The 24,113-nt window shown below is 40.4% G+C and overlaps 1 protein-coding gene across 3 annotated transcripts in view; it reads left to right on the forward strand.

Annotated features, from left to right (window-relative positions):
* Positions 1-24,113, forward strand: part of CELF2 (CUGBP Elav-like family member 2) — a 551,351-nt gene that overhangs the window by 151,348 nt on the left and 375,890 nt on the right. The window contains exon 1 of one of the 3 annotated variants that reach the window (XM_059471623.1): positions 23,023-23,207. The exons of the other annotated variants lie outside the window; for them this stretch is intronic. Within the exon in view, the coding sequence (XP_059327606.1) occupies positions 23,155-23,207 (53 nt within the window). The 5' untranslated portion in view covers positions 23,023-23,154. Of the gene's footprint in view, positions 1-23,022; positions 23,208-24,113 lie in introns of those variants that run through there. 3 annotated transcript variants of the gene reach the window in all.

Raw genomic sequence — 24,113 nt, forward strand, 5'->3', positions numbered from 1 at the left:
GAACACCATTTGTGCCAGTCAAAGCAATAAGGGAAATTAAACCCCAGAATATCTTTAATTGGAATTTTTTTAGGTTATCTGCCATTTAGAGAAGTTTGGCTCGGAGACAGGACTGTGTACATCAGAAGGGCAATACAGCAGCACTCACAAATAGGCAGTAGGTTTTTGAGTCCATGAGACTGCTTCAGATCTCTGTAGAATAGAGGTTTGTATTCTGTTAAAGAGTTTTCATCTCCTCAGTACCATTATTAGCCAGCAGAGCCTACACTGGGCCATTCCTCCCTTGCAGACACGTGATCTGCTCCACTTTGCTCTTTTTTAATTAGCAACTCTCTTTTGGAGAAAGAGGTTTTACCTAACAGCAGCACATTCCCCTGCTCAGGGAAATGCATAGAGTCACAGAATCCCGGAATGGTTTGGGTTGGAAGGGACCTTAAACATCACCCAGTTCCAAAACCCCTGCAAATTCATGGGCAGGGACACCTTCCACTGGATCAATTTGCTCCGAGCCCTGGCCCTGAACACTCCCAGGGATGGGACAGACACAGCTTCTCTGGGCAACCTGTGCCTCCCCACCCTCACAAGAAAGAATTCCCTCCTAACACCAAAATTACACCTCCCCTCTTTCAGTCTAAACCCTCGTCCTCTCACTCTGTGCCCATGTACAAAGCTGCTGCAGTGGGGTCTCCATGGAGACTTTTCTTCCTCCAGGGTGAACAGTCCCACCTCTCTCATCCTGTCTTCATGGGAGAGGCGCTCCATCCTTATCACCATCTTTGTGGCCTTCTCTGGTCTCATTCCAGCAGGTCCATGCCCTTCCTATGTTGTATGTCATGGGAGCAGAGCAGAGGGGGACAATTCCCTTCCCTTCCCTGTTGGTCACACTTCTTTTGATGCAGCCCAGGAGATGAGCCTCTAAATGAGCCCATGCAGCATCAGATGTGAGTTTACTGTGCCTTCTGAAACAGCCAAGGTGATACCTACAGGACAAGCCAAAAAAGACACTTCTATGCATCAAGGCTCCAGTGATTCCTCATAACAGATGTTGTCTTCCAAGTCATCAGAGAAAAAAGCCATTCTCCTACAGTCACAAAATATAACACAGCATGGCTGGGTGTTGTTGAATTTGCAAGATGAAGAAGCCTCTTCCCCCCTACCAAGAGTGTCAAGGAGAGAAACCTCACTGTTTGTGTTTCCTATCTCAATGTATTTGTCTCATATCTCAATAAAATGATTATTGTATTTCTCCCACCTGCAGTCACCCTCACAAAGTGGATAATTGTGCCTCAGAGTCTCTAAACTCTGTTGATGTTCTTTGGGATATAAACTACTGCACAGAAAATTCAAAGATCATCTTCTTTCAAGGTTTAAGTTTTATCATAAAAGAAAGACAATTGCTTGCAGAACTTTTAGATGAGGAAAAGTTATTAGCAGAGTTTAAAGGTGTTACTTGTTGGAATATAGCAGTGCAGACTTGACAATTTGAAATTACTGTAAGTGTCACTAAATAAAGTAATGGGGTCAAATCTCATGTGTCTCTAAACTGGTACAGGTCCATGGAGTTTAACAACACTGTGCTAATTACATCAGCAGAGAATTTGCCCTCTAGTTTCTAAGGGCCTGTCACAGACAAAAATGCTTTGCAAAGGCATTTGTTCTCAATTTTATATCCTTGGATGTGCTGGTTTGTGTTTATGCAGCTGCAGAAACTGATGCAGGCATGGATCTGTGCAGCTCCCCGGCTCTGGCATGGCTATCAGCAATCTGTACATTTTCATTTTGAACTCTGGCACCTTGGAATAAGCTGGAGAAGAACTAATAACTCTGCCTGGTGTCTCCAGGTCTAGAGAGATCTGAAATGCTTTTATTGATAGACAATGAACTCTGTTAGTGACTGAGGAGTGTGAAGAGAGTTGAGGGGGGTTCTGCTGCTGGAAAAAAACCCCATAACTATTGAACTACTTTTACTGAGAAAGGGAAAAAAGCAAGCAAGCAAAACAACTCAACGTACTGTGTATTAGGCTTGAATTCACCTTAGGCCCTTTATCTACTTTTTTCATCCTGTTTTCTCTCTGCTTTATTCCCTGCTCAAGCCTATAAGGATTTGACAGCACTGCTGCCCTTTAGCAATACTAGCTCTGCATGGGAGGGCAGCAAAATATTAGCTGGTTTAATGACATTCCCTGACTCCCTAGCAGAGCAGCATTCATCATCATCACTTAAGAAAACACCTCGTCTCAAGCAGACAAGCTCAAGCAGGTTATTGCATCCACATCCATTACAAGGTTGCAACACCTACACCGAGGTTACCAGGAGTCAACATATGTTTTACTACTACTTCAGAGGAAATTAATGTATTGAACCACAGAGCTAGCTAATTATCCATATCATTGACCCCGACACATTAATGGAAAGTATTGTTCACCCACTCCACAGCAGCTCACATGGAATTAGCGTCGGATTGAGCACGTTATAATTAAGGTCTGAAAGCACATAAATGGTTAGCAAGAAGAAAAGTGGCCACTTTTGGTCTGCCTTAGCCCCTCTCTCCTGTTCCTCCTTCATGTGCAACTCTAAGCAGGCTTTTAGTTCACATATGTGTGTCCCAACCTGTGTCAAACAGTGATGTGCAAGGCAGTTTTCCCTTGGCATCCCAGGACCATGGGTAGGTTCTGTGTTAATTCAGGCTGGAAGGGACCTCATCCACCCAAGGTCCTACTCACAGCAGCTTCAGCTCCTCTGGGTTTTCACAGTTTTGGGCAGCAGAAGCAGCACAGAGCTGTGAGCACAAAACCTCCCAGCTGCCTTGGTCCTGCTGATCAGGACCTCTTCCCTAAGTAGCACTGGCTCTGCCATGTAGAGTCTGTGTCTCCTTCCATTTAATATTCCTTACTAACAAAGTACCCCAGCACTTTGTCACCACGCTCATAACACTGATATATTAAGTCCCAAAGTGCAGCTCTAAATGTATAATTATTTGTGGTTTCCCAAACACCATCTATTTTCTAATTTCTTTCCCATCATTAATTTTCTTCCTCTTTGCTGACTTATCAGTTGTCTTAAATATTATCCTTTTAAGTCTCCATGGTGTCCAATGAAAAGGAATTAGGCTTCTGAGTGTGCTTTCAGACTTAATCTTGCAATTATCTACTTCATATTGTTCATCACTCTGGCCAGGCACTCTCTTTAGGAGAATTATTTGGCCTGAATAAATATCTTCAAAGTCTGAAGACTCAGATCCAATAAAGTTTATGGAGGCTTTCATCTTTATTGATATTGTGAAAGCCTGCAGCGTGATTTTTTTTTTTAACTTTGTGGCATAGCATCTTCCTTGGTCTCATAACAATACTCTTGTGCAAGAGTTAGGAGAACTGTAGAAGCAACCATTTTCAGAATTTTGATTCGTCTTTTCCTTACGGGACTCAGAAACTGGTTTATTGGATATAAAGGTATGGAAAATATTAAGCCCACCACACAGAACTGGAAAGTAGAAATACAAGGTTTATAAAGCGAGTTCCAGATCACTCTAGACTTCTCACAAAATATTTTTTGCCTTCACCTGAAGTTTTTAGAGTATTAACTGTGGGAGCATCTCAGTGTTTATGCAGAGTAACTTCAGGCAACTGTCAAACTTTCAGAAGTGCTGACAATTTTGAAATCCTTAAAAATCGAGTTCCTCTGAAACGAGCAAAACAACGCTGTCCCACGACAAAACTTTCATGAAGCAGACAGAAACGTAATAATGGCTTCAGAAGCTGAGATCCCCGAGGAAACACACCATGATTTCAAAGCATCGACGCACAGATTTGCTCAGGATACAGCTGACTGCTGAAAGCAAGAGCATCTTTCTAGTCCTGAACCTTTAATCAACTATCAGTATGAAGATTTAGGCACCAAAACCAAGCACTGTCCATGGAAAAGTAAACTTGTCCTTGACTTAGAAGGTTGAACTAGACAACATCCTCTAGTCCCTTTCCACTCTTTACACTATAAATCATGAAGAAGATAAACATTTTTAGGACATATTCTTACATATTTAATTTCCAGGTTTATTACTGTCAGCTTAAAACTATGAATTTTCTGAAGAAATTAACTAAAAAAGCCTCAATGACAGCAAAGAAGCTGTAAAATTAAATTAAACGTCACTCTTCAAAATCCAGAGCAGAAAATACAAAGTTTGTAAGGCAAATACAGTTAATCTATGTACATATTTTAATGGATTAGAAATATAGTGCATGTGGATGACTGTCCTATGCTATGTTTTATTTGCTACACTAAATGCATCATATCTTACAAACCACAGAGAATTGTGCTCCTGTATTAATTACATTTTTAAGTGATTTTCTAATCTTTGAACCATTTTACTGTCTGACTGTTGCAGAGAGTGTATTAGAATTTCACACAGCACTGATATTTGAAAGCATTTAAATAGTAAGCAAAAGCTCTCCATTTTTTGTGTTCTTTCAGCCATTTATTTCTATTAGTATCAAAGTGGCTGTTTTACATTATGCAAACATTCATTGCAAAAGCAAGTTGGATTGTAGGTTAACTCTAAGGGAAGAAATATATGCTGTGATAACATTACCCAGTGTGGATGTGTTACACTTAAGGCATTTACTTCAGTATAAATCATTCTTTATATGAAATAAAAGTGCTTTATTGCTTTATAGCAAGATCCTAAACCACAGTAGATGGATGTCGTAGGATGTAATCTGGGTGCCAGTCAATTGGTGCTCTTTGTAAAGTAAAGGATGAAATTGTAGACAATGATATCCAGAAGAACATAAAAATCTGATGTATACCCACAAAATCAATGACTATTTAGAATGAAGCTTGAAAACTTGGTATAAAACACTATCTTTGCCTCATCGAGCTGGGCCCACATCTTGTCCCATTGAGTGGATTTATGGAGGCAGCACTGCAGTATCTTTAAATGAATGAGAATTCCCCTGCTCCTTCAAGTCTAAGACACACAGTGGAACATTATGACCTGTTGAGATTTCTCTGAGCAGCAGCAAAGGTAATAACAGCTCCACTGCCAGGGATATGGTAAATCAACCTGTCTTTCCTTTTAAGAACATCTTTGCTTGTGAATTGTAGAACCATTGTATAAATACATGTTTATCAAAACAAGGAATTAATTTGTTTTCAGAACTTGCCAGGAATTTTCCATACATTTTCTTGCAGTTGAAAGAGAAAAAAAAATAGTGAAGTGAAAATGATTTTTTTTTTTTCCTGGAAATGTCATTTCTTCTGAGAAAGGCACTTTTTTTTCAGCCTTAAAAAAAGCCATATACATTTGGAGTGAAAGGCATATTTACCGTTCTTCTTTTTCCCCCCCCCCCCAAGAATTTCCTCTGTACGTTTCTAACTAATCCTAAAGTAGCAGTTTTCATCAGTAGCTTTCAAATCAGCACAAAGGAGAAAAATGTCATTGTTCCTCCTGAACCCAGAGCACAGCAAGGGGGGAGGAAGGAGATGCTCAGTGGCTTGCATTAATCCCCCAGCAAGCCAGTGCAGCAAAACCCACCTCCCAAACCCTGGGGCTGTTCCCTACCCACTCCTGCACAACCAGCCAGCACTCCTTGCTTGCCTGCTCCTTTGGCAAGAATCCCACTGAAATCCTCAGCCCAAAGTGCCTCTAAATATGGCAGAATGCGGATTAAGCTTTTATATTTGAGCAGTTCATCTGCTGAAGGAGGAACTCGAGGCTCAGTTAGAAGAAGTTCTTCCCTTCCTTCTCAGTTCATCAGTTTCTGAGAACTGGGAGCCGAACAATGTGAATTTTTGTGCCTTGAATGTTTATTGCTTTACTTTGTAGCTTAGCAAAGAAGAAGAGAGCAGGTGTGGAAGGCAGGGAAGAACAGTGGGACTCCTTCAAGACAGGAAAAAATATTCTCAGGCATGGGGAGAAAAAGAAAGAATAAGCTGCTCTGTGCTACCAGTGCCTACAGTGGAGGAGATGAACTACATTACCAACAGCAGTTCTGCCTTTTGCTCCATGCACCTCATTTTTTTGCATAATAAGAGAAAATTATACTTTGTCATGCTGTATTAAAGATAATTATCTCCTTCAATCCTTGTGGTTTTCTGTGGTTTTCTATGGTTTTGTAGTCAACCCAGTTACACTCCTTGATATTTGCACAGCAACTGGTTGTTACTGCCTCAGAAGAGAAATTCTTTGCTTCTTCCTGAAGAAATCTTTATCAATCCAGATGTTAATCTTAACTATTAGTCAGTCAGTCAGTCAGTCAGTCAGCAGCAGCATGGCTACTGGAAGCAAATATCCATGGAAGTTGTACTGATTTCCACAATGCAGTGAGTGTGGAAAGAAGTTTAGCTCCAGTGGGGCTGGAATTCTCTATGATAGCTGCTCTTCTAACAGAGGAACCTTTATAGGAAAAGCAGTCACTGAAGGAGACAGCCAGGGGATCAAATTTTGGAAGTCCTGTAGGTCTGTACATTCCCAAAGGCTGGAAATTTTGATTATGTCCTTGAGAGCACCACAGAGTTCATGTTCACTGATACAGCTGAATGAATGGCTGGCAGAAAAATGTGAGTCACAACTGTGAAAATGGTCCAAAGAGAAGAAAACCAGACCAAGGAAAGAGATTCCTTGAATGACAGCAAGAGATAAGTTCACATCACTGAATACAGTGTGCCTTCCAGGGCGTGTCTTGGGAAAGCCTACCCTAGGCTGCCAGTACTGGACACCTGAGACATCCCAGTGCTTTAAAGGACTTGAAGATTGTGAAATGTTGGGGATTTCTTATCCCTGGAGATGTTCAAGGCCATCTTGGATGGAGCAACCTGGCCTAGTGGAAGGTTGAAAGCAGCTGGTGTTTAAGATCCCTCTCAACCCAAATAACTCTATGATTTTATGAAATGTAAAACCTTGTGAGAAATAGCTACTCACTTTTCATAGTTTAGGAAGGTTTATTAAACCTTATCAAAAATACAACAGAAGACTGAATGGAGAAAAAAGGTTACAGCTCTGGGAGCAAAAGATTTTCCCCGCCATGTGCTCAGCCCCCTCACAATGGAGGTTTTCCCTTTTTAACCCTTTAACCCCTCACAAAGTTCTGTCCATCGACCCCTTCTTTGCTGTCCAGGGGTGGAGATCTCTTCTTCAAACCCTGATTGGAGTCAGGTGTTCCATAGTGACAAGCCAGGTGACCCTTGGTAACTGTGTGAGGGGGTAAAACATAACTATAAATCTATAAAACTTTTCTTAACCTGTATACATGACATTTGTCTGTTAATTGTGAGAGTCAATCATTGCATTACTCATCTATCACAACCTCATGGCCCAGAATTTTTAGCACACAAAGGTTTGGCTTTGCCTACAGGCCAGCACTGGAGCCCTCCCTGTCTCAGGGCTTTCTCCTCAGACTTGCAGGGGTGCAGTCACACATGAGGGCAGGATGCTTGGGTCCCTCTTGTGCATTTTTACCTGATGGTAACACCTGAAAACATTTGGAATAACTGCACCGTGTCAGAACACTACAAGAGACAGTAGGATTCTCAAGTCACCTATCATTTTAATAGACAAAAGAATGAGAGAATGTAAATATTATCATTCCTGCTGAGCAAACAGAGAGCTGGTATCACTCAGAGAGGTCAGGCAGATTAAGGAAGGAAACCCAGATCTCGTGACTCCCAAGCCAGTGTCTGAACCACGCAACCACACTCGACAGAGCTGCTCTCTCTGGGTTTTGATCAGCACATATTGCTTCCAGCAGTTACTCTGCCTGCTTTCCACATCCCTATTAAATTATTCTATAGATGATGTAAAAGGTCAGGGGGGAAAAAAAAAAACCATGCAAAAGTGTTGAGAAAAATGCCACCCCCTTTTCTGAAGGCTTATCGTAAAATAAATAAATAAAGTAGTATTAAAGGAGGAAAAATTACCAAGGGAGTAATAAAAAGTTAGCTTTAGGCCAGAGAAATGCTGCTTTTCATTTCTATATAGTACATGAGAATATTTTGTGGACTAACAGTGCATGAATAATGTTTTATTAAAATGTATATCTTTACAGCTTTATTTTATCAGGTCCTTCAAGGCCTGGCATAAAAAAGGTTTAACAAGTTTGACACATGCTGATTTAGCATTTACACCACAAACTGAATCTGCTTTGTGAGGGAAAATAGGCCAGCTTTCAAAATACAAACACTGTGAAGTATTCAAAGTGAAACAAAACAAAAGTGAGAAGTGGGAAGAAGGAAAAAAAAAAAAGAAAAATGCAAACCATGATCATTCCAAACCTGCTGTGCAAAGGTTTTAGACTAACTTTGAAAATAGATCTCATTAAGTGTTGGAGCACTGATGATTCCAGCATCTAAGTTTCCTAATGGAGTATGAAAATCTGGTTTGTAGGATTCAACTAAAAGTAGTCAGTGAGGGTTTGTTCTCTTTTATTCTTTCAAATGAGCCCAAGATCTGGCCCTTCCTCAGCCACCCTAACCCTTTCAGCTACCAAACACTAAAAGAAAACCTTTTTAAGAATGTAAAAGAGTTTTAAAATTTCAAATTAATGTCACATCTTCAGTTGCAGAAGGAAGTATTTTAGAAATCTCCTTGTTCAGCCTCTGTTTCCAACCCAGAAGAAAGTGCTGCAAGTCCCATTACTTAAGAGGAAATATGCTTTTTCTGTGCTAGGGTAAACTGTGACCCAGATTTCTGTGATATTGAAGTTAGTCAACCCTCAGTTAAACTCTCATCTAACCTTTCTTGACTTGTAAAATGTTTTTAAGCACAATTTTTCTTTTTTTTGCACAAAACCTGGATAGCTGGCATATTTTACAACTTTGCATTTCCATTATTAAAATTGCCAGATGGAGACCAGTTAAAATGATATTTATTTCTGTTCCTTTGATATTTTTTGCACTTCTGCTTCTCAAGTCACCAGATGGGGGTTAGCTAAATCCTCTGAGCTACTTGTTTATAAATGGACTGTAGAGACAAGAGTATAAATGTATATGCTAAACTTGCTGGAACTGCTACAGCACTGCAACAGGCAAAGGATGGATTACACATCCTTTTTGTTAACAGGACACCATCTTTTTAGACCTAATCAATAAACTAATTAGGGTTTGAGGTGTATCCTTGTCTAGCTTCACAGTGAGGCTTTTATGCTAAATCTACATTTCCTATATTTCTGCCAAATTAGAGACAACAGAAATTTGCCTCTGTCATGGCACATAGCTGAACTTTTATTTCTTGGCATATTGAACAGCAGAGACCCACTAGTGGTTACATCAGAACTTAACATGTCTGTTAAAAGGAAAGAAAATTTATATGAAGCCATTAATATTTTCTCTGAGAAATACATTTCTATGACATTTATTTAACCCAGAAATTATTTCTAATGTTTTTTCTGACCCCTTCATTCTCTTTGTTTTAAAACTCCAAAACTTTCTAGTACCTTAAAACCCTTTTAATACTGATCATTACAGAGGTAACTAATTTTTTTTATTATTTCTATAGCAATTTTCCCACCATTAATTTTTAACTTAAAAGATTTCAAATCTACTTGGAAGGGTATAGGTGGACACAGCCACTTTCTGCAGCAATCCATAAGAGGGAAACAGTGATGGTTGCCACATTCCAGTGCAATTTACAAAATTATACAGATATAATTCATAAAGCCTGAATGTCAAAAGTTAAAATTAACAGACCTGGTTAAGTACACATCAAGTACACATCATGGTTTTGATGAAACAAACAGTCCTTTTCTTACATGTAAAGCTTGAAATAACAGAATACAGGAATTGTATATCAGAAATTCTACAATTTATTAAGCTGTGTGGAAAGGTCCTTTGTCATTTTAGAAAGAGTAATTTATCGTTTTAGCCAACAGTTTTTATCTTAGCTGCTGCCTAGTTTATTCAACTAGAATAAATCTTTCCTTAATAGTCTTCACAGGCAATAAATGTTGGGATGTGGGAGAGAATATATTTCATGTGGGAACAGGTATGGCCAAATATTTGGTAACATTTACAGAAATTTAAGCCATTTTTCCTCTTTTTAGCCTGTATTTAGTATGAGAAAGGTTCACACATTCCTCAATAAATAGCGTAGCTCTATACAACAATTGCCAGTTTCTTTCCATTGTATGTTTTACTGCAGGGTAATTCAGAACCAAAATCATTGTAGGAAAAAGAATAGTTAGATTGGGTAATGGGGCTAATGGAAGTGATAATTGAGGAAGCTATGAAAGTTGGAAATTTTGTATTCTAATAATAAAAGAACAAATGCTAATTTTGACTGCTTCACAGTAATCTGCACAGAGGAAGATTTGTGTAGCAATAGAAATCTGATCAACGAGGAAGTTGTCTTGGGATTTTCATACAAATTGTCAAGCTCTGCACATCTGCTTTTTCTGGTGACATGTTAGCCTGCTTGTTTAGTTGCCCCTCCTATGAATTTCTATTTCAAATTTAACTTCTAAACCCTTTGTGCATATATATAGTGCTGTGACAACGGCAGGGCACTACAAATCCTTGCAGCACTTTCCAACCTATGCTGCATGCTCTGTGGCAAATTTCCCTTGATTTCAGCGGCAATGACTCTGAAACTCTATCACAGCTTTAATTTAACATCATTCTTCTCATAGTATTTTGTTCTTCTTTGGAGGGCGATAATAAGGGTTAATTGCTGCAAGTGCTGGTTGGTGTAAATCAGCTGATGGCTGCTGGTGAGTGAGCTGGGCAAGGGCTGCAGAGCAAAGTTGTTTTGCTTTGTTCCCAGCTCGGCATCGCGGGCGGCCCAATCCTCTCTGCAGGCTCTGCTCCCACTGAGCTGGCCAGATGGTCTGGCTGCGGCTGCCTTTCCTTTCATGTAAGGTGGGGAAGTGCTGGGGAAAGTTTGTGTCTGCCTGAAACGACTCATCCCCCAGATCCCCCCGGCCTCAGCTGCTGCACAATCCTCAAAAGATCCCAACGTGTGCCTTACACAGTTGTTTCCCTTTTTTTTTTTTTTTTTTTTTTTTTGCCTATTTTTTAATAAACTCATGGCCACATCTTGCTCCTTGAGGCCCGGAAGGATGCAGGGGAGCAGATGTTGCCCCCCCTGTTATCTCAGTAATGTGGCAAGCCGGAGAGTGACAGGCAGGACATGTCAGGATGGCTCTGGCAGGCCACAGTCACAGCACAGCAGAGGTTCCAGGGATTGAGGAATGTTGGGAAAAGGCCTGATTTACAGGTCTGTCAAAGATGTTACCTGGCTGAGATGTATTGGAGCTCAGTCTGCCCCCACTCCCTACTGACAGACTGATCCTCAGCTGGTAAACCATACACACAGTGCTCATATTTCAGTCAAATCATAGCTGGAACAGCCAAGAGGATTTTAAAGTATAGGTGAAGGTCCAGGCAATCTAAACTCAAAGTTTTACCAGCTCATCAACAAAATATATTATTACTTACATGAGGTAACTCCTTTCTGTACCATGAATTAAAATCAAGGGAACTGGGAATTTATATTTAAAAAATCTGATACAGGTATCTTGTTGAAAGACTGCTGATTAGAATAAACAGATTTGGTATCTGTACTCATAAACAGTTGAAAATGGCTGGAGTGGGAAAAAAATAAAAGGAACGGAGAGGATTTTTGGATCATAAGATGACTGGGGTGGGAGAGGATCTCAGAAGGTCTCTAGTCAAAGCTAGGATGGCCATGAGGTCACACCAGGTTGCTCAAAAAGAGAAATCTGAAAAACATAAAATACACTTGCCATAAAAGGGTACTTGAAATTGAGATAATTTGTGGAATTAATGAGTGAGTGGAATAGGAAGTGCCCAGAGGCTGGTGCTGTGAGGATCTGGGCAGGTCAATAAGGTCCATGGATGGCAGGAGAAGCACTAAGCCCACAGCCTGCATCTGCACTGGCAGGACTGAGAGTGCACAGCCCTCAGGGATGTGAGCTGGTGGCACAAAGGTGTCTCCCCGTGCTGATTTGGGCCAGAACCAGCTCACTCCACTCAACTATTTCAAGCAGGAGACACAAATCCAACCCCAGGATGTGTTATTCCAGTCAGTAACACATGGAGGAGAATCGAGGAGTGATGGGAGGTGACCCCATCCCCAGAAGTGTTCCAGGGAGGTGGGATTTGAGACTGAGAAATCTGCTGAAAGATATCCCTGTCCAGGCTGGCAGGGTTGGTATGTGATGATCTTTAAGGTCCCTTCCAACCCAGCTCCTTCTGGGATTCAATTATTCCACTTTCTGAGTCAAGGCTACTGTATCCATGCACTTGGTAGCAAATAATAGACGATGATTTGTTTGGGGTTTTTAGGTTTCAAACATAAATTATATTGTCTTGATGCAAACAAAGTCTCTCCTGGACTTCATTATGTTGGATAAAGATGGATTTGTCCCTGGACTGCGTTGCCTAAGGATGAATGATCATGACAAGATTACATTCAGTACTGCAAACTGATACATACCTGCTAGTCATTCACATACTGGTGCTTTCAAAGAGATAATTTTCCAAAGGAGAAGAATTCTGAATGAAACTGATTGGAAAACAGGCAGTTCTTCATTCATGGTTTATTAGATTATCATAATTCCACAGTGAGGAAAGAGGAATACTCTTGGCTGGAAGCTTATGCTGTCCCAGTAGTGTGGACAGAAATTTTAGATAAATAGAGATAGAGCAAGAAAAAAATGAGGTGGGAAAAGGAGGAATAGGCAAAAATGAAAATTTATGAAATATATCAGGTTGTAGTGGAGAAGCCAGAGGCAGAGCAGGGGGTGGCTGTCAGGACTACAACCAAGTGGGAAAAGCTGAAGGTGTGCCAGGAGCAAACAGCAGTGCTGTAGCCCAGGGGACTGTGAACATTATTGCCACATACTGGCAATAATGCTTGTTGTTGTTGTTGCTTGTAAGGCAGGAATAGTCTTTGGCTCTGGGATAGCCTATTTACTTCAAAGTGGTTCTTCTATCACTATTTAATTTGGGAATTCCTGCCTTTAGGATCCCTTTTCTTGTATTATTGAAAATGGTATGATTTCTAAAAGTCCAATGTATTTTTCATTCACTAGGCTATTTTCTTAATTATATTTGCTGGAGATAGACTCAATTGCAGTTTTGTTCACCTTCAATTTATGTTCCTGTTTCTGAAGCCTTTGGCAGACTTTCAGAGAGTGTCCATACACACTGAATTTAGTCCCTCAGCTTTAGATGATAGCTCTCAGTAAATTCACATCCAGTGCTTGAAGAGGGGAGAGCACCTTCCCTTTTCTCTCCTCTGAGCAGACCTACAGAATAAACCCTGATCCAAAACACTTCACTGATCTTGGTAAAGCTCTCCTTTCTGCCAAACTGGGTGGCTGATGAAGTTGCAGCTACTTCTCCTCCAGTCTTGTGCCAGGTTTTACAGCAGAAGTAAAGATTCTGTGCTACATTAACGTTCAAGTGCTGCTTTTCCATTCCAGGGGTCCAAAAGCTGTCCCGACACCAAGGTCAGGATAGCTTCTCATGACAATTTTGCTCATACAAGAGTTTGGAATATCAGTTTGAGCGATTCATAAAAATTATTTTCACCTTTGATGGTGAGGCAGAGGGGCCAGATGGGAGATGGGGAGCGGGCTTTTGTTTCAGCAAGAACTGAAAAATATTCAGTATATACAGATAAGGATAAAAAATGGCACTGTTTCTCCATGATGGGATGAACACTCTGTTAAAACAATTTCTTTTAGAGTAGTTTCATGCTTCCTTCTATACATGAACTCTTCGTATAGGTCATCCCTATCCAGAGGGAAAGTTTTCAATAGTTTTCAAGAGAGATGGAGGTGGGCAATGGGTTTCTCTAGATCCTGGGTGACAGATATTTTAGATTTATATTTGAAACATAGAAGAATACGAGCAAATATTTGATCATATCACACAAGGATAATGAAAATTGTATCAAGTTCTTAGAAATTTAGATATCTAGAAACATTTATTTGGAATGGATTGTCTTAAATATGTAGATTGGGTTAATCTGCCCTGAAGAGGAATTTTTATTTGCCCTGCCATGGCCATGGTTAAGGTTATACTAATTCAGAAAAAGGCAGCTGGGCTGCCCCACATATGCACAGGCTGCTCAATCTGTCAGCCAAAGGGGAAATATAAGAAAAGATACAAAATTTTGGCCAAAAAATATTTGACCAATAAGAATGTAAGAAATATAACCCTTTTATTTTTTTATAACCCATATTTTTTTCTTTAAAAATCCCATTTTTTTGTGGCATTTCAATGGGAAAATGGTACTCAAGGCTTCGTATTTTACATCCCTTGGCAGTCTAGGGAGGATTGTGGCTGTTCTTGACCAATAGAGCACAGGTTAACTGGGATGAACACAGGCCAATTAATATCCCAAACAGCCCACAGGCAATTGTGTTTTGGGAGAAGTGTTAGGCCCAGTGTTGTGCCAGGCTGTGATATCTATAAAGGACAACATGAAGCCTGAATTCACAATCGGCATCATGAAATGAACATGAATTTTAGATTCAGCATCCATAATCTGAAGAGAAGGCTGCTTATTTCTTAAGGAGATAGTAACTAAAAGAAAAAAAAAAAAAAAAAAAAAAAAGAAGTCTTGGGGGTATTCAAAGCAGCCTGGTTAGTGACTAGACACCTCTTTCTGCAAGGGGAAAAAGCTTTCTCAAACTACTGGGTAAGGAATAATCAGCAACAGCAGGAATTTCTCATTTGCACACAAGCTACAAATTAAAAGAGAAATATAAATTACCTGAAGAATCTACATGAAAAGCAGCACTATCTTCCCCTCCTGGTTTCCTCAGGCAGAGACTGAGCTCCTTCCCAGCTGTTGAGCAACAGAGACAATTTGTAGTTCAGTCCTCTCGATTTCTGTCAGATGGGGGAGCAGTGAAATGTAAGATGGGAAGTGAAAGAGGTAGAATTAGATTGGATGTTGGTAGAAATTTTTTACTGTAAAGGGTGGTGAGGCCCTGGCACAGGGTGAGCAGAGAAGCTGAGGCTGCCCCATCCCTGGAAGTGTCCAAGGCCAGGTTGGATGGGGCTCTGAGTGGGGTAACCTGTTCTGGTGGAAGGTTCCCTGCCCATGGCAGGGATAAAATGACCTTTAGGACCTCTTCCAACCCAAGGCATTTTATGATTTTATGATCTACCAACCTCTGCTTGCCCAATATAACAGGAGCCTTTGAAATGAAGGAAGCTTCCCAAGGACACCCCATGAATTATTAGCAACAAACCCAGTCCAGACTTGAGGGACTCGGCCTGTAATAGGTCCTGCAGCTTCCAGAGAAGTGTGGATTTGCTTAGGTTGAACACCCAAATGAGGAAAGGGTATTTTCCTTGTTTTTCTACAAGCCAAACTTTACGATGTGCAATTTTCAAGACTTCCAGTGTCTAGAGGGTAGTGCAATGTTCTAGAAAGCTGCTTCTATTAATCTCACTCTTTTTGCAGTCTTTATTGGTTGTATTTTGTCAGATGAAGCAATGAATGTTTATGCCCCAGGTTTAGAAAGCAATAAAAATGTTTTATTTTCAACATGGGGACCTGTGCTTCTCTTTATTGGAATCACAGCCTAGGCCCTGTCTGGGAGAAAAATCACCAACGTGCTTGGGCTTGTGTAAATGAGGTCAGCAAGAGAGAGAAGCGTGGCATGAGACTTTGGGTATTTTTGAATGGAAAGAAAGTATTTCCTGTAAACAAATTATGTATGTGACTGTGACCTGTTGTATATAAATAATTTAACCTGGGCTACAATAGGGTACAAGACGTTTATGAACAGATGTAGGAAGCAATGGAATCATCAACATGGGAATGAATGAATGAATGAATGAATGAATGAATGAATGAATGAATGAATATATGTATGTTTAGGTGATGCTCCTTTATAAAATGAATGGTCCTCAGAAAAAAGAAAAAAAAGTGTGGTACTGCTTTTTCAGAAATTAAAGAAGTTCCTTTAGGTAATAAATGTAAACAGCTGCATTCAATACCTAAGGAAAAAAAAGCTTTCTCTCCCTTTCCCTGAATTAGGACCTTTAGAGTGAACTTTTTCTATGGATAAACTGTCCTTTAGAACTGAATTTAATGCCAGCCTTCTATTGATGAAGTAATACTGTTATGAAACTCTCTCCAGTACTGTTTCCACAGGGATAACATGTTGGGTTTTTCCTCAGGAGAGCAACAGCTCATTTCAGTGCACTCTGTGGTGCTTTGTTTGGATACACACACACACACACCTGTACATGGATTTTTGGATGCTTGTGCCTATGCAAGCAGATAAGCACTTCTAAACAAAGGCTCCAGGGGAGTTACATGCCCAGAATCAGGACACTTAATTGGTTTTTGTGTTTATAAAAATCTCCTGCCAGCTGTTACAGCAAAAAGTTGCCCTCCTGTTTTGTCAGCTCTTCCCAGCCTTTGTAATGGGAAGGGAAAATGAAACAGTTTTATTTCTAGTGAGTACAGCAAATCCTGAATCCCGACCAGCATCAGGGTAAACTCAGGCTAAAAGGGTGCTCCTCCATGCCTTTACATGAAATATGTATAGGGTTGCTCTGGCTTCTGAAGCATTTACTCCTTCCCTACTCACATGTCACCATGTTTAGGTCAATGGCAAAGCACACAAGGGACCTTGTACCTCTCTCTCTGTTTAACAGATATAAGCTCAGTGCATAAAATAGGTGTTTGTGGTTGACACTTCAAAATCATGTGCCTGAGTGTACTTTAATAAACATGAATATCAGAAATGGACCATTTATTTCACCACTTTCTTAACTGAATAATTATTCCCTTTTGCTGCTTTTTCCCCCCTTATTTCCCTCTAGGACTTTGGAGCTTTTAAATCATTTTCTTTCTAAGGGGTATGGTATAGATCACTTATTTAAAGCTTCAGGGGTTCCTTACTTTGCTACAGCAACTCTTTAATTTTTGAAGTGGTAGAAGCCATCTGTCTCAACAGATCATGTTCTTTTACACTGAATGACGAACTAGTATTTCAGTTGATTTATACTTAAAACAGTCTTGGAAAGAAGGGAATTTCATAAAGCTGCCAATTTCTGTGTCTTCTATTAAGTTCCTAGTGTTCTGCTCTGTAGATTGCTAGGGTGGTGTCTGTCCCTCCCAGATGGGAAAGTAGGGCACAGATTAAAAAACCAGTTTTCTCAATGTCAAGAAGACAGAGAGAGGAATTAACTGAACATCTCCACCTAGTCCCTTACCAATAATTATCCTATTCCGTGAATTTCTGTGATGGATAGAAAACCAGAGGTAAATATTCTAAGAGTCTATTAAAAGACAGATATGGATGTGGAGCCACTAATTTTCTTTTGTCTCTTTGGAAATGGTTTCCTAAACATTTTACAGTATGCATTCAGCATAAATTAATTACCTTAGATTCATTCTCCAACGCTGCATGAGATGGCATTGGGGCTGCACAAATGCAGCTGTGGTCCATGTGAAAACACGGCCTTCGCAACAAAGCACTTATTAAGGTCATCACCAAAGTTTTTATTTTCTGGGCTGTGTTATGAAGGCAGCCTGAACAATAACCTTTTCATAAGGCTTCATAAGGACCTCTTGGTGTTCACTGTATGACCTGCCACCGAAAGAATGGAAATGAAAGGGCAGACAGCGCCAGCGTGGGCTCCTCAGTGTGCTGTGGCGCCGGAACAGTTAACTGCTGCTTTTCTCCTCTCCACCAAATCTGACCCCTGACTCTGCCAAATGGAATGAAAGCAGCAGATTGGGGTGTGCAAGGAGCTCTTTTTGAACATGTCTGGCAAATACAAGGAGCTTTTCTTCTCTTTCATTCCGTCTGCTGGGTGAGGAAGGGCGAGCCCTGCCTCAGACTACAGAAGTGTTCTCGCTCCGCCAGTGCTGCAGAGCAAAGAAACCTTCCCGCTGACCAGGAAAGAGAAATTCAGCACAAGGACTTAAATATCTGGCTCGTATGGTGTTTAAAGTGAACTGCAAACACCTTAAAAACAATTAGGCTGATGGGAGTTTGGGCATCACTGTCTCTTCAGAGAGTCTGGAAAGCATTTCTCTCATAATGAAGTATGTCGTAATAGTGATTTTCTGCTAGGTGAATAGACACAAAACACATCTTTGTTCGTGAGGCTTTTTATTGCAGCAGTTGTCATGAGCAAAACCTGAAAGTACTTGAAAATCCATTAAAAACACAATCAGGAATTTTTTAAAAAAATGCCATCTCTTGAAAGTTTGTCTCTGCAGACTGTAAAAGTGAGAAGTCGATAAGTATGAGACACATTTATGCAATTTAAGATTAATGATTAACTGTTAAAGTGTAGGCTTTGTACAATCAGCGAGGAAACAAAACCCCTCAATCTCTGCAGCTGCTGGATGAAGCCAACTTCTAAGTTACAGAGTGTGATAAGATGTGCTGAATCCCAGCCCAGCTGGCCATTGACCTGCAGTGAGACAGCGATTGCTGTCTCCGGGGTGTTTTGGTTGCAGTTCCCAATTCCCAGAGGGTAATTGTCAGCTGGATTTATGCCTGCTTGTGGCTGATTTTCCTCTGGTTCTGTACAAGCATCAGTGCATGAATTTAGGAATTTCTTAGACTTGGGACTTAAAATTTCTTGTCTCCCAAATTGTGTATTTCACAAAGAAAGAATGGACTAGCTTTAAAAATTTTTAATAATACTTGGACTTACTTACACACCAGTTCTAGGAGTAGGATATTTAATTATTTTTTTCCATCAGAATTATTAAATTCAGCCAGATTTTTTTCACACATCCAGGCCGTGAACAAGTGCTCGTGTTCCCAAGTTAAAGCAGCATCTTGCCAACTTTAAAACATTTGGCTGGTCAGCAGGAAAGAAAAAGCTGCTTGTAAAGCACTGGAATGCATTTTCAATTAGTCACTCCATTGCTTAAAAGGCGAGGCATCAGGGACTGGGAGGAGAGGCAGGGGGGTGGCAAGGCTGATGGGGAGGGACAGCATGAGGCAGTCTGGAGAAGAGCCTTTATCAGCCCCCAACAGCAGCCCTGAAGTTGGAGGCCGCTCTTTAATAGCTGAGCTTTTGTTTAACAGCAGGCTCCCCAGGGAGAGTGAGGTTTTCCTGGTAAAAGACCAAGATTTCTTTCAAATAACTTAAAATTGCTTTGTTCGAAACAGCAACAGAGAATATGTGTTGGGAAGATTCTAGAAGGTTATTTATTTCTCTATTCTTGCCTGATAACCAGGCTGCTGGGCACCCTGACTGGCAGACCTTCCCTGGCTCCTAAAATATTTTGAGTGAGATAACAGCCTTGAAAGGAGATTAAATAACGAACCCAAACTGCTTACTATACTTGGTTCATTATCCTGCCCAACACTATGAAGTTCTCAGTCCAATAGGACTCTGGTAAAGAAAGAGCTGGGGGGGAAAAAAAAAAATCTCATGACATAAAATCATCTTTCTATTGCTCAGTAGCCAAAACTGCTTTTGCTTTTTTAAACGCTTTGTCCTGTACTTGACCTTCAAATGTTTGTAGCTAGCTGATCTGGAACTTTTTTGACTCCACAGCTGTCTAAACTAAGGATGATGACATTGCTTAGAGATCCTTTTGTGTATGTGTGTATACAGGAATGCTGTTTTCAAAAGTATATATATATATTTATTTTAGCACAACTCAAAATCTTGGAGAGCTTCTACTTCTTTATCATGTTAACTGAGAACCAGCAAGTTCTCAGTGGGGGAACGTGTCATGGCATGAAAGACACAAATTCCACAATAGGCTGGATTTCAGCAGGTAGAGAACAATTTTAGGGTTGTTGCCTTCTGGCTAGCAGTAATAAATTTGCTTAAGTAATATTTCACAGATGTGCTGGTGGTTTCCTGGCAAACAAGCTGAAGATCATAGGAAATTTCTTTACTCAAAGCATAAAAATAAAAGTTTTGAATACAAAGTCCCCAGCCCTAGGAGAAGAAACATTTGGCTAAAAGCTGGGCTTGAGTCTGCTATCTAAGCACAAGAGTTAAAATAATTTTAGAGTGAGTTTCTGTTTCTATTTGTTTTCTCCTACTATAGCTACATGCTGTATGAAACACGTGAGGCTGTTTTGGAAAATCCATTGCCTGTTGCAAGTTCCTCTGTGCTAAACTTGATCTCGTAGTTTTATTTTTAGAAGGCTCATAGTTGCTGTCCTCAGGCTTGTAGGAAAAGCTGGCAAAATGCCATCAAGGCCCTCCAAAATGGAGACATATCTTTCTTTCCAGACACAAGAATTTGAGATTAAAAAAATAGAAATAACCACAAGAAGTGCAAAAGGGAAAGGAACAAGTATATTTACTCCTGCAGTATAGTTTTCATGTGGATATGTTGGCAGAAATAATGGAGCATTTTCTGTGGGAAGACAGTGAAAAATGTATCTATGGAAAGTATAAGATGTACTTGTTAGAGATAAAAATCCTTGAAATAGACATAGTTTGTGGAATTTTGGGATGAACAAAGGGAGGCACTGAGCATATTGGTGCAGTGGGGTATAAAGACAGAACATCTGCCCCCTTCTCACCTTGACCTGCAACAGGATGTGACAAGGACACAAACTTGGCTTGTCAATGTGTCAGGGTATTTTGATTTTTGCTGTCTTTGAAGCCTTTCTTAATCTGAGCCTGGTCATCAATACATTTGCACGATATGAAATATTAAGTGAGAAGTTTGCATGGGAAAATAGGTGAGTGTAACTCTAAAACCAGCAAATGTGGCAATAGGGTAGAGAGGAAAGAGAAAAGGCAGTGTTCTGCAGCCACTGGTGTCCTCCCCAGCCTCAAACAAGGGATTAACATCTGTAACAGTGGTTTCAGTGGTTTACAAACTGTTGGGAGGAATAAAAGAGACATTGGCCAATCTGTTTTTATTTGCTTTCCATGCTAAAAAAAAAAAAAAAAAATTGTTTTCTCCATTCCACAAAGAAACAACTGAATTTAATTTTCCATTACAAGCATCTTGCCCACCTCCTGTAGTTAAACAAATATAGGGCCCAGAGTTTCCAGAGCTGGATAGAAGCCTTATCTCTGCAGAACTTTTTCAGGGAGAGGTGGAACATTTGTAACCCCCAGCTGTCCTCCATCTGCACCTGCAGCCCCACCAGCAGCTGTCCCTGGTGTGTTTTTCCTCACTGAGACAAAGCCAAACTGTTGGAAGCATTGCCTAGGGGAGGATGTAAAATTCCAGAGTCCGAACTTGATGAACTGATGAGCAGACAGAGCCCCTGGCTGAGCTTCACCTGCCCAGGGCGGGAGGAGGCAGGAGATGTCTCAGAGCTCCTCCCAAATGAGGGGTCAACGATGCTCTGGCCTTGGAGCAAAGGAGGCATTTTGTATCAGGGTCACTTAAAACTGGTTGTTTCTGTTTGACCGCTATCAGCTGGCCGCTGTCTGGCAGGAAAAATGGTCACATTCTTTTTTTTTTGGGCGGTGGGAAGCCTCGGGGTCACCTTGTGGCCAGGGCAAGACTGAGCTGCCTTTGTGCAGCCGGCCAGGGGGGTTCAGGCTGCCCAGACCCAGCCTCCAGCAGAACAGGGAGCCTGAAATGGTTTGGGCACAGCTCAAGTTTTTATCTCAGCAAAGAAGGAGCTATTGGAAGGCTTAAAAGTTTGTAAGTTATTATGTCTTATAATACTCCTTATTATGTTTCCACCAGCGCGTCTCATGCTACCAGATCTCCCAAATCTCTTCCCAAATCTCTTCGTGACCATCATATTACTGCTTCTTTTAACATACAAGGGCTGATCTTAAGTTCTTTTTTTTCTTTTTTTTCTTTTATTCTTTTTTTTCTTTTTTTCTTTTTTTTTTTTCTTTTTGTGTGTGTGAGAGAGAGAGAGAGCTGGTGGCAGAGGGAAACTAGCAGCATATGCCTGTGATATAAATATCAAAGTGGAAGTATCTACCAATTGGGGTAGTTTGGTTCTGACTGAACACTAGAGAAGACACTGTTTTGCTTTTTCCCCCCCAAAGAATTTTAATTCCTCACTGGAATTAAATTTCCAGGAATTTCCAGAAATCCTAATGAATTGGTGGAGCTCAAGGAGAGGTTACAGTCATTTGCAGTAGGAATGGAAAATATTTAGAAGGGGAAAAAATGCCAAAGCAATATTTAAATAGAGGAAAATCAATGTCAAAAAGTATTACAGAAACGCAAAAGAAGCCAATAAACTCGATTTTCCTAAGTGAATACACACTATCAGCAGTCACAGAACTTTTCAGATCACCATAGTAATCTGGAGGATGCTTTACCATTTATTTTTTATGTAGTAAAAAAAAAAAAAAATTGATTTAATGGAACTATATAGACACCTTCTCCCCTTTTAAACATCCAAAGGGTTACATCTGGCTTTGCATGATTAGACTCTTTATTATTCCTCCATAATAGCAGCCTTGCTTTAGATCAGTGCATTTCAAGCACAGCTTCTGTGTTTAAGTCTATCAATTCTAATAGATTTAAAGAACAGAGGGGGGGGGGGGGGGTTGGGAGAAAGATTATTCTGAATTCTAAAGGTTGTGAACTGCTTTTAATGCGTGTGTCTGTCTCTCCATATGGGGGTGAGGGACAAGGGGAGGAGGGAAGGCTGGGAGAGGAGCTGCATTAGAAAGTCCCTCCTTTAAAAGTGTCAAACTCCAACCTGCACAGAACAGGGGAAGGGAGACCACCAACAACCCTCAGAAAATAATATAAAAACAAACCTCAAAGGTAGAAGAAAATACCCAAAAGGAGAAGACTGCAGCTCGCAGTAATCTGTAAATGATTGCTGGCAAAGACTGGAGGCTTCGAGCTTGAGCTGTGTTTGCTCCAAAAGAAAGCCAAGAAGGACGGTGTTAATAAAGAGAGATTTAACTGAGGGCTGTGCTTGGAATAAAGTGGACTACAAAAAGGTCAAATTTGATCAGTTGGAGCAGATTACAAGGGCTTTAAAAGGTAGTGGTGAAGAAATGAAACTGGGACTGTGAAGCAATATAGCACAAGATTGATTTTGGGGGTGGAGAGAAGCTGGGACAAGTGCTTATCAGCTTGAGAAGGAGGAAGAGCTGTGCTGGGTTTGTTGTCATTCCCACACTGAGTAGAGTACTTGCTGCCTTTGTGGTTAGCCTTCCCTGCCGTGGTTTTTCTTCTTTTTTATTTTCTTTTTTCGTTTTTAATATACATATTTTATTATTGTTATTCCTACAATGGTGTCTATAATCTCTGACTTGGATCCTCTGAAAAGCTGGAAAGTTTTAAGGTAGGCCTATGTTTTCTTCTGTTTGGTACAGGCATTTTGGGGTTAGCCCTAAATTAACTGGAGCTTGAGTTATAATCGAAATGCGAGTCCTGGGCTTAAGTAAGAAAGGAGTTTCTGGTAATTAGAGCCCTTTTAAGACGCAGCAAAACCTTTGAACAGATGTTTAGAGAGACCCGAGAGAGAATTTTTAAATATACTTCTCAGTGTTACAGTGCAGTGAGGAATTTTTTTTTTTTTTTTCCCTTATTTCTTTTTAAGGAGAGATTGCTCTGTAAATTCAAGCTAATAGTAAAGGCTCACACCAGTTGCAACTGCAGCGTTAACTCTCTGCTTTCCTTGCTGTGCTCTGCATGGAAATGAATGGGAAACTCCAGAGAAGCAAAAATAAACAGCATGAGAAAGTTGATCAAGAAGTGGAAAATAGTTTTGGGGGAGGAAGGGGGACTGAAGTGTTTGTTTCTTATTGTTGTTGAAACTTCCACACTTTGCTGCCTCTCTTAAGGCATGTGTTTGGCATTTAGAAGTTGCTACTTTTTTATCTACAGCACTTGGGTTTTTTTTTTTTAATTTGCATAGTGAAAAATTGGGATTTGAACTGCTGAAAACGGTAAGGGAGAATAAAATTCCCCATTAATATTTGCTGCAGATATTGAAGACTCACAGTGTTAAATACCTGTGTTTCAATGCTGTAAGTGCCTGGTTTTGCCTTATTGAGAATGCAGACGTATAAAACTTTGCAGATGGTTTGCAGAAACTTCTGTAAGACATTGGAAACATCTGGGAGCGTAGATGGCAAAATTATAAAATCACTTAAATGTAAAGTTGCATAGATACCCCTCAGCTTTTTTTGCAAAACTTGAAGCTGCCTGCACTGAATATATTTTGAGCAAATTACAGGGGTTGGGG

The sequence above is a fragment of the Ammospiza nelsoni genome, chromosome 5 (assembly GCF_027579445.1).
Source record: "Ammospiza nelsoni isolate bAmmNel1 chromosome 5, bAmmNel1.pri, whole genome shotgun sequence".
Taxonomy (NCBI): Eukaryota; Metazoa; Chordata; class Aves; order Passeriformes; family Passerellidae; genus Ammospiza; species Ammospiza nelsoni.